Consider the following 10,077-nt stretch of genomic DNA (forward strand, 5'->3'; position numbering starts at 1 on the left):
TTTGTATGCAATAAAAGAGAATAATTGTTTATTTTGTTAATATTGTTACATTGTCATATAGTTGTAATCATATAATTAAATTGTTCACAAATAAAGGTGTTTACAAACTTTTTAAAATTTGACCAGCATATTTGGCATTTTTTTTTAAATTCTGATTATGATCACGAAATGATTCAATTACTGTACCTTGAAAAATGTCCAAGTAAGTATCTGGTGGACACAAACGTAGTTAGTTTCACCCACTTCGCGCTAGAGGCCTTGGTATCGGTGTGATCGACATTTGGATTGACCTGACCACCCCAACTCTTCGCCCCCCGCCCCCTCCTAGGCCCGCCCCCCCTCAAATAAAGCCAAGGGTGCTTGAAGGCAGCAAAAAGTCTGCTAAATTTGAGAAGGAAGGCGGACTTCGTTTTCTGTCCGCCACTTTTCTTGTTGTAGTTGTTGGCTGTCCCAGCGAAGACACTTCTTGTTCAGCTTCTGGAGCCTCGCCGAAGAGTGAACATCCTGTCCGGGGGGGAGCAGCTCTGATAACCGCCTTCAGATCACTTTGCCGGAGGAGTTTTCTTGGAGGTAAGTTTGTTTACATTCTGTCCAAATGTGTCCTCCAGCTGGTTTTTGTGTTTGTCCACTTTGTGCAACGACGTGTCATCAGTGGAGATATACGTTTATTACGAGTCATCATCCGTCTTGGGTCTTGCAAGACTTCACTGTGCGCTGTAGTACTGCACTATTATTGTGTCTGTGTTGTGACAAACGTAGTGTAAAACAAGTGTACTTTGGGGACTGTCAGTGTGACAGTGTTGTCAACACGCAAGTGACTGACAACATCATCTTTGGTTTACAGCTATCATCATTTATTTTAATGCTTAATTGGATTAATGAGTTTTTTAACGTCACTGCACTTGTGATATCTTAATTGAGAAGTATTTTTAAAATATTTATATATTTTGCAAGTTTACCCTTTCTGGCACATAAACAGTCCATATTTTTCTGTTGTTTTTTTTTTAAGGAATATCAGCATAGAATCCCGGATAATGTTGACGCTTGTCTTTCATGTGTTCAGGGCTCATTTTCAACTTTTCGGCTTAGCAGTCATTTTCATCATGGGCCACATCTCAGAACGGTGAACGCATATACTGTAGATACAGCATCACAGCCTCGCCTCATGATATTACTACACAATTTCCCCGTCATTTGATTACCATTGCTTACAAATTGATGGATAACTTTCTTTGGAGTCAGAAGTCAAGGCGACAAACGCATATTTAAACTATACAACTGTTGGAGAATGTATTTGACAATATGTTCCATAACTAAAAAATATGTTAAATACGTTAAATGTGCTAAGAAGTGCAATTGCAAGCAGCATAATTTTCTGTCAAAACAGAAACACAGTACATTTACTATGAGAGATAAAGTGCACATTATTTCCATTATTTTTCGTGGACCACAAAATGATGTGTCGGCTCAGACGTCTTGAGTTTAACATTAGTGCACACACACACACACACACACACACACACACACACACAGACAAAAACAAACCCACCTGTGCACTAAGCGAGTATTCTCAATTATTTTCTGGCGTGATACTGTACAAACCACTGTATAAGTTGCTGGCGCCAGCATTGTTCAAGCATAAGTAAAGACATTAACAGACCTGACAACCTTAAGGAAATGTAAGTATAGTATATAAAGTAGTACATAATATAGTGCCTCCTGCCTCCCATGCCCCCCCTACGTCAATCATACCGTGCTCTGGATAATGTCGGTGCTCTGATCCGTGCTCAAGGTCGGCACGTTTGGTCACGCAACGTCCATCTGCCATCATCCACAATCCTTATGTGAAACATGAGCACACATGTCTTTCCCTCGTCTGTGCGTTCTAAAGAAAGAGAAAAACAGTTAGCACGAGGGTGCTAACAATGCACGTCATGGGACACCCCTATTTCGACTATAAAGTCCTCTAAAAAAACCTCCAACAATGTTTTATTGTTTTATATACATGCTGTGACCATGTACTAACAGGTACATTCATAATAACATGCAATACTTACAATATTTTGCTGTATTTTGATCATTTTAAACATTACCGGAACTTCTTTCTTGGGCGCATTGATTTCCCATCTAGTGCTACTTCTGTCAACAACAGCAGCGGGTCACGCGCATGTCTGTTTGTTACTCTTAATCATGGCAGACTACGTGAGAACCACCGTCGCCGACTACTTTTGAAAAATGAGGATCCAGAACCTTCTTTTTGAGCCTGCATATACGGAGGATGAGCTACAGGTTTTAGAAGCTGAGCTCGCAAGAAGAGAGAGTGAAGCTTCGAAGGTAGCAGATGGGGGGCAAGTCATTACACCGGCATGACTTGGTGGTGTAAATGTGGAGCTTGTCAAGCCATGCCGACCGAAATGGAGTGTGGCATACAGTGTTACCATCGATGGAAAGGCTTCGTGTGTATGGCGAGGAGTTCATTGTCCCAGGAGATTGCACCACAACGAACGAAGAATTGTTAGCGTAAACAAGCCCTGCAGTGATAGAAACTCTTCTCCACCTCCCCAAAATAAACTGGAAAAGACTCCCCAGACGCCCCAGACCAGCTGTGCCATACTTCAGTCTGATAGGCTTCGGGCTGCCCTTATCTCGCAATGCAGCTGTTCTCCAAACGAGAAATCTCGTCACCTTTCACACGAGATCTCGTGACACACCTACTAATTACATATGCGGGGTGCATGTGTGGCGCACGACACACATAGAAGTCCGCAAGTGCGACGTACAAAAACATTGCCATTTTGCCCAAACCTGACACCAGCAAAACGTACGAAAGACACACGCTGACAACGCACACACATACTAAGTGTGTAAGTTTGTCTTCCAACCTGAAAAAAACGTAAGCACCCATACAGTTTGTTTGTCATGACAAAGAACCAGTCTACACATCACACACGTGCCCTCCGTGCGTTTCTTGCGTTTTTTTGCACGTAGACTGGCCGTAGGAGCCCGCACGACCGGTTGTGACCTATGCTTTAACACCCTCAATAGTCGCCATCTTGGCTACATAGCAGAAGGGCAGAGACTGTCACACCTTTCCAAACTTAGTAATCGTTTTGGGACAAACTTAGTACACAGTGTACACAGTATACTTACTGAAGTGTACTGAGACACAGAATCAAGTGAGCGGGGGGTTGGAGGAGAAGTCACATGAGGTGATTTGAGTGTTGCTGCAACAAAAGCAGCACCGTGGCGGGGAGTCCGGTGCACTCGGACCTCCTTTCTCCCAAACCCAAAACAGGCTTTGCCCTGGGCTGAGCTTAACTCCTGGGAAGAGTTGGAAAAATACGATGCCGTCTCTGGGGTGTAATGAGGAAGCTGCAGTGCTTGGTAGCGTGATGGATGAGTGGTTATTACCTCACGAGTGTGTGTGGAGCCTGACAGGTACGATGGCTTCCCTCGCCATCCACCAAAGTATTAGCACAACATCTGGATGTGGTCCCTGTGCTCCTCGGGGAGAGCTTAAACGCAGTGAACCACTGATGTTATGCGTCACGTAAAGTACCTTTACCTTTTACCTTTGCTGTGCCTCTCACACGTTACCTGACTGCTGGGCCGGACATGAGGGTCAAGGAGGAACATAAATCACGCTAAGGGGCTCCGGCTCGGACTCGCTGGCTGAAAGTGTAATATTTGTCATGATCCTCCAAAATGACTTCCCAGACCCCGCAGCTGGCGCGCACTGAAAGCCTCTTTTGTCCCGCAGCTGTTTGTGCAGCCGTGCGATGCTCCTCTCGCCACTTTGTGCGACAACGCTTCACTAAGCGGACCGTGAACCGTGGCTCCAAGTCTGTTATCCCCCCGCCCCTCACGGCGCCAAAATGTACACCTAGGACCTTCTCAGACCTTTGTGTTTGTTCTAAGGATGTATTTGTTTCATGCACTGATTCACCTTGGAATCCTTTCTTTATTACCTCTCCCAAGCACAAGGCAAGAGGTTATGTATAGAAAGTTTGTGCAGGGGTGGGGAACGGGCGGAGGAAGAAGCCATTAAATGTGGTGGGGCTTCTCCTTTGGGATAAACGTGTGCAGCCAGGATTTTTCTTTACTGCTTTTCACCATCCTAGAATCAAAATAGCATTGTCTTACGTAAACCATTATGTTGTTAATCCTATTACAGTGGAACCCGTTTATCTTGACACCCCTCGCACTGGCTGACTGATGTCAATATAAGCGGTTGTCAACAGAGCCTACATTTAGGGCCAGAGCACCGGACAATAGCATTGCTAAAGCCTTATTGGAACTGCTATGTTTATTATTATTATTATTGTTATTATTATTATCATTGCATGCATTTCCTTGCATTTTTGGGTCTCTTAACGTGCATGAAAACTCACCAAAGTTAGCCCATACCGCCAGTTTCACCAATCGTCACCAAATTTGGTGGACAAGTCTGTCATGACAGGATGCACAAAAAAGTCTTAGGAACCTATGTTCGCAGATAAACAGGAAGGTGCCCATTTTGGTTTGAACTGGACATTTAGGGCCAAAAGCAGGTGTTGTATTTTGATGAACTCCTCGTAGGGACTTGGACTAAATGAGCCTAAATCAAAGTCATGAACACGTGACAGATGGATAATGACATATTGTGAATCCTTTTAGTCTCTGCCATTGGAGGTAGGCAGGGCATGGCACCAAACTTGATGCTTAGCCTGACAATTAGCCACAAAAATGTGAACACTTATAAGTCCGCTCCACAAGGTCAGATGTTCACCATAATGGGTGCGTATGATGAAGATGGCACCCCGAAGTTATGCATAGCTCACTTCCCAAGTATGTCACAGTGCCACCCAGTAGCAACAGGAAATTACAAAGAAAGTTTACTTACTTGTATGAACCCTGAGTTACTTAGGGCAGTGCTCCCCAACCCCCGCCGTGGGTCATTTGGTACCGGGCCGCACAGAAAGAAAAAATAATTTCCATGATGTTTTGTTTTCAAAAGTGTCCGGATTCTCTCTGTTACATCCGTCTCACTTGACGCATGTCCATTGTGCGTGTGCTAACTTTCTCTCGCCGCACAGATAGACTACTACTGTATTTTTATCATTTTTCTTTCACCTCATATTTGGTCTCAAATGCTGATACTATGTGGGAATGCATAAAGGTAAGATTTGATGACTTATTGAGTGCTAATGTGCACATTTGTCTCAAGTGAATTCATGCTAGCACACTGCCTTTTACCTCTGGAAATCTCTCTGGAAAAACTCCAGAGATAAGATAATGTACGAATCCCAACATCCACCCCCCCGCCCCGGTCCACGGGAGATTTGTGGGAACACAAGCCGGTCCGTGGGTCAAAAAAGGTTGGGGACCACTGACTTAGGGGGTTTAACGCTGCTCGCAGCTTTAATTTTATTCAGATTTTTCTGTTTTCATATATTTGCACAAATCTTTCTTGAGGTGGCAAACAAACTAGGGAAAATAAATGGAGCCATTTTTCATAGAAATGACCACTTCAGAGCTCAAATTTTATGCCGATAAACACGGTCGACTTAAGCGGGCACTTTTTTTAGTCATAAGCAGAACCGACTTAATCGGCTCCTACTGTGTATTGATTATTGTAATATATTATGGGTCTTTCAGTGTACATATTGATCCCCTGTAAGAAGTTATTGATACAGACTTTTTGGATAAAAGCATGTTTCTTAATAAAGTAGCTCAAATTGCAGTGCTTTGGTACCTTTGTGCTTAAAGAAAGTGAGTGCGGGTGTTAAACTTGTCATGGAGGTGAAGCTGCCCTCAGTCAGAATGTGTTAATACCTCCTGGCATGTTCCAAAGCACAGCCTCTCTCCATCTGAACAAGCGTTTGAAGTGTGCATGACTCCCAATTAACCCTGCAGGATTAATCCCCCGCTCGCCAATCTTGCGCTTCCCTCAATTCCTGTGGGGGGGGGCGCTGTTAACCTCCCCCCCCCTTGCTGGAGTACAACTGCTTGACTTTCTCCTCTTTTGTTCACTTTGCAGGGAGAGCTCTGACTTCCTGTAGCTGAGGGAAAGAAGGAAAAGAGGCCTTCCAACCACTTCCAAATATTGTATTCATATTGAAGCCTGCTGCCAGCTTGGAACAATGGCCAGAAGATGCGCCCCCGCCTTGTTGCTTCTTGCAGCGTGCTGCTGCCTGGCATCTGCAGGTAAGTTACTCACCTTCACGTCAAGAACAATAGCAAACACAAGTCAGCCCGTGGCGCACGCACCCTCTGGGATTTTCCACCGTTTCTCCCGGCATGCTTTTCTCGCTAGCCGTGGTGAGGGTGATGAGTAAAAGGGGATTTACACGTAAGAAAGCGCTGACACAAAACACAATCAGCCAGAAGGCCTGTGAGCTGTCAGAAGATGCCACTCTGAGATTTACGGCCTCAGAAAAGACAGTCAAGTCGTGGACAAAGATGAATGGTTGCCATGCACAGTACGCCCTCAGTGTGTCCCTCGAATTAATACAAGGCTTGGGATGATGTCACACACAGCCGCTACCCAAACCGCAAACTGAGGGAAATCAGCGGCTTCTTGCTCTTGGAGGAATGTTCGTGTTGTGACCTTTACTGTACAAAGAGAAGCTTTTTACTGCCATGCTGTGTGAATACAAGGAACTCTACCAGGATGTCCATCTGCTGCTGTCACCTTGACCTTTTTAAGAATGTTCGTCATGCCTCAGGACAAAAAGAAGGCTCTGGACGCTGGGCTCTAATGTCCTCGTCCACTACAAGGAGGAGCAACTTCATCTGCTTCATTAGCCAAGGGCAGTGTGGAGGAGCAATTGTCTTAATTCTGACTTTGTGGAATTTTTTGGAGTCTTTCTCGTGCTTTTATTATGAAAGACTGTGAAATGTTTATCTGCAGGCCGCCTCAAATAAATGAATGTATGGGAAACACTGATAGAGTAGTTTCTCATTAAGGTTGTTCTTGTACCAAAGTGTTCTCTGGAGGTTTGAATCCTGTTCGCTGACAATAAGTATGTTATGTGGCAAACATGGTCTCTCCCACAAAGCCAGGATCTCCAACACAATGAAGTCACGTATGAAGTTTCCCTCTGAATCTTTCTGCATGTGTGCATTGTTGCACGTTGTCACCGGAGACACAAATGCCCTTTTCCTGCAGGTTCCGCTGGCAGCGAGCAAACACGCACGTATTCAGAACCACGTTTAGAGCAGGTAAATAAATTAAAAGATGATTTTATTTGTCCTCACTGCTGATGGACGTGCTTTCAATGTGGCAGTTTAGCCTCCGCGTGCCAGCATGCCGCATCTGTGCAAACATTCCCGTCTGCCCTCTGGATTTGTCTTATGTAATGCTGAGACTTCTCTCGAAGTAACGCAATCCAGGATCTGTCCCTCCCATAACGCTACCGAGCCAGACGGGACTGAGAGCACCTCACCGCCACCGCGCTGCTATTTTATGAAGGATATAGTGTGCACTTTTGGCCAGACTTTAGGCTTTGCAGGGAAATTAAGTCTTGCAGGAGCCCTGCCAGAAATGAGCAGGAGCCACTTGCCAGGATCGGCCCTTGGCAGGGTGATGCTCAGAATGGATGCTGGCAGAAAATCACTTTCACCTCCTCTGCAGCTCGACCTGCTTTCGCTTGATTAGTCGGAACCTCTCCACTGTGGTTCAGTGGGGACGGGTGATGTGGTCCTGGAACGCTATCAGCTCTCATTTGCATGCATCATTGTTTCATCATTGTATTTGTGGTGGGATGTGGGGATGATGTAATTGTGGAATTTGTATAACTGGCTATGATGTATTGGCAAAAAGGGAGTAAAAAAACATGAAAAGCAAAACAAATATGTTTACAAATTAACTTTAATTCTGTCGCGACTCAAACGAGGAGGAGCCACCTGTGAGTGCTTTTCGATGCGGGAGGGGCCCACAGCAGCACTTGCTGCTTGTTAAGAAGAGCGATACGTGCTTTCATGTCTTCAAAAGTTACTTTACTTGATTTGTCGCTGGTCACATTTTTGAAAAAGAGTATATAAAGGAGTCTGAATACAATTTTTTATAAATACAGTGGAACCTTGGTTAGTGTCATTTATTCATTCCAGAAGGTCTGGTTCTAACCAAAACAGATGCTAACGTAATCAATTTTGCCATAAAAAATCATGTAAATCCAATTCATCCGTTCCAGAATGCCAAAAATGCTAGCACAAAACTCGTTTTTATAATTTTACAATGCATATAAATGTTGAATGAAGCCGCACGGTGGTCTAGTGGTTAGCATGTTGGCCACACAGTCACAGTCCGGCGATCGGGAAGATCTGGGTTCGAATCTCCATGGGGCATTTCTGTGTGGAGTTTGCATGTTCTCTGTGGGTTTTCTCCGGGTTCTCCGGTTTCCTCCCACATTCCAAAAACATGCATGTTAAGCGACTCTAAATTGTCCATAGATATGCATGTGGGTGTGAATGGCTGTTTGTCTATATGTGCCCTGCCATTGGCTGGCGACCAGTCCAGGGTGTAGCCCACCTGTCGCCCGAAGTCAGCTTGGATAGGCTCCAGCATACCCGCGTGACCCTAATGAGGAGAAGCGGCATAGAAAAGGAGAAGGATGTTGAATGAAAGGGAATGAGTTGAATAAAAGGAATAAATGAACATTAAACTGACTGTTACTGTTACAACACTGATCCCTCCTGCTACATCTTCTTATTCTCTGGCAGACCAGGTGTGCTATAATGTGTTTATAAGTGTAGAGCTAAAGGAATTTGTTGCGGTCCAAATTAATTTATGGTGAATATATAGGGAAACACTATACATTTTTAGATTTTATGTTATTTTCTTCCATTTTTATGGCCAAAAAAAGGCATGTATTCACTTTTGGAAGTAGAATGTTATATAAATCACATTTCAATTGTGCTCAGAAGGTTTTAAGGTTGGCCATATGTGAATAACAATTGTTGATATGGTCTGTATTAGATTTTACGTGCAAATATAACCCATTACAAAACAATTCTGACAACAAAAAAAACCCAGTGAGATGTGGGCATTTTTATGAGGCGAGTGCAGAGTTGTTGACTTAATGATGTCGTCAAACTGTGAAAATAAGAGCGCATGAGCAACATAAACCCCACGCTTGCGCCAATAACCTTTTTTCTGTTATTATTTTAGCTAAGATAAGAGATTAGATTGCATAATGTGTGGCAACCAAAGCAGGACAGTGTGACTGTTAAGTAAGAAGCGACTGTTATTTGGATGTATTTTTATGGCGCTTCACTATCTGTCCTGTGGCACATAGGAAAAAAAAAAACAATACATACGTAAAGTCAACAAACTTGCTCGGTAGCGGATTTATTCGTCTTAGTGTCCAGATGTCAAAACCTGCTTTCTGCTGTGTGAATACAAGGAACTGTACCAGGACGTCCATCTGCTGTAAGAATGTTCCTTGTGCCTCCAGGACAATGATAAGACAGCTTTGTGTGTGGACGCTGAACTCTCAAGTCTTAATCCACGATAGGGAAAGCAAACAGCAGCTGTAGAACGAGTAAAAAAAAAAAGAAAAAAAAAGAATCAACAGCGCCTCTGCTGGTAGTTGCCTAGAAGTGCATGCAATTTTGCTTTATTTCCTCACAATCGGCAATCAATTTAATCGTCCCTCCCTTCAAACTGGTTGTTCATCAGAATGTTTTCGATTTCTTGCAAAGAATTAAGATTCAGGGACTTTCTACTAAACTCTTGATTGATTAAGAAGACAATTTAAGCAACGTGTGGACAATTTATAGCAACTATCTTCTATTTAAAGCTCAGACATGAAGCCATTCTTGGATGAACATTTTCCACGGTCCAAATTTGGGACATGGTCTATGAGGAGGACTGGTCTTGTGGAAAATAGGAGGTGGGGTGGGGGGGTGAAGGTGAGGCCTCAAGAGGGGCTGCCCCGATGAAAACAACCTGGACGTCTTCGGATGCATGGCCGCAGTTTACTCAGATAAAAAGACTTGTCACCTTTGACAGTGAAGTTTAGAAGAAAAGTGCTTGTGGTTGTGAGTCATCTTCTGGTCATCTTACGATCACGCCGTTTCCCCCAGTGTGGTCAC

The 10,077-nt window shown here is 43.9% G+C and overlaps 1 protein-coding gene across 1 annotated transcript in view; it reads left to right on the forward strand.

Annotated features, from left to right (window-relative positions):
- The first annotated feature begins 356 nt into the window (after positions 1-356).
- tgfbr3 (transforming growth factor, beta receptor III) overlaps positions 357-10,077 on the forward strand; it is a 61,250-nt gene continuing 51,529 nt past the window's right edge. The window contains exons 1-2 of the mRNA XM_054789614.1: positions 357-570; positions 6,020-6,186. Of these exons, the coding sequence (XP_054645589.1) occupies positions 6,123-6,186 (64 nt within the window). The 5' untranslated portion in view covers positions 357-570; positions 6,020-6,122. The remainder of the gene's footprint in view (positions 571-6,019; positions 6,187-10,077) is intronic.

The sequence above is a fragment of the Dunckerocampus dactyliophorus genome, chromosome 10 (assembly GCF_027744805.1).
Source record: "Dunckerocampus dactyliophorus isolate RoL2022-P2 chromosome 10, RoL_Ddac_1.1, whole genome shotgun sequence".
Classification (NCBI taxonomy): Eukaryota; Metazoa; Chordata; class Actinopteri; order Syngnathiformes; family Syngnathidae; genus Dunckerocampus; species Dunckerocampus dactyliophorus.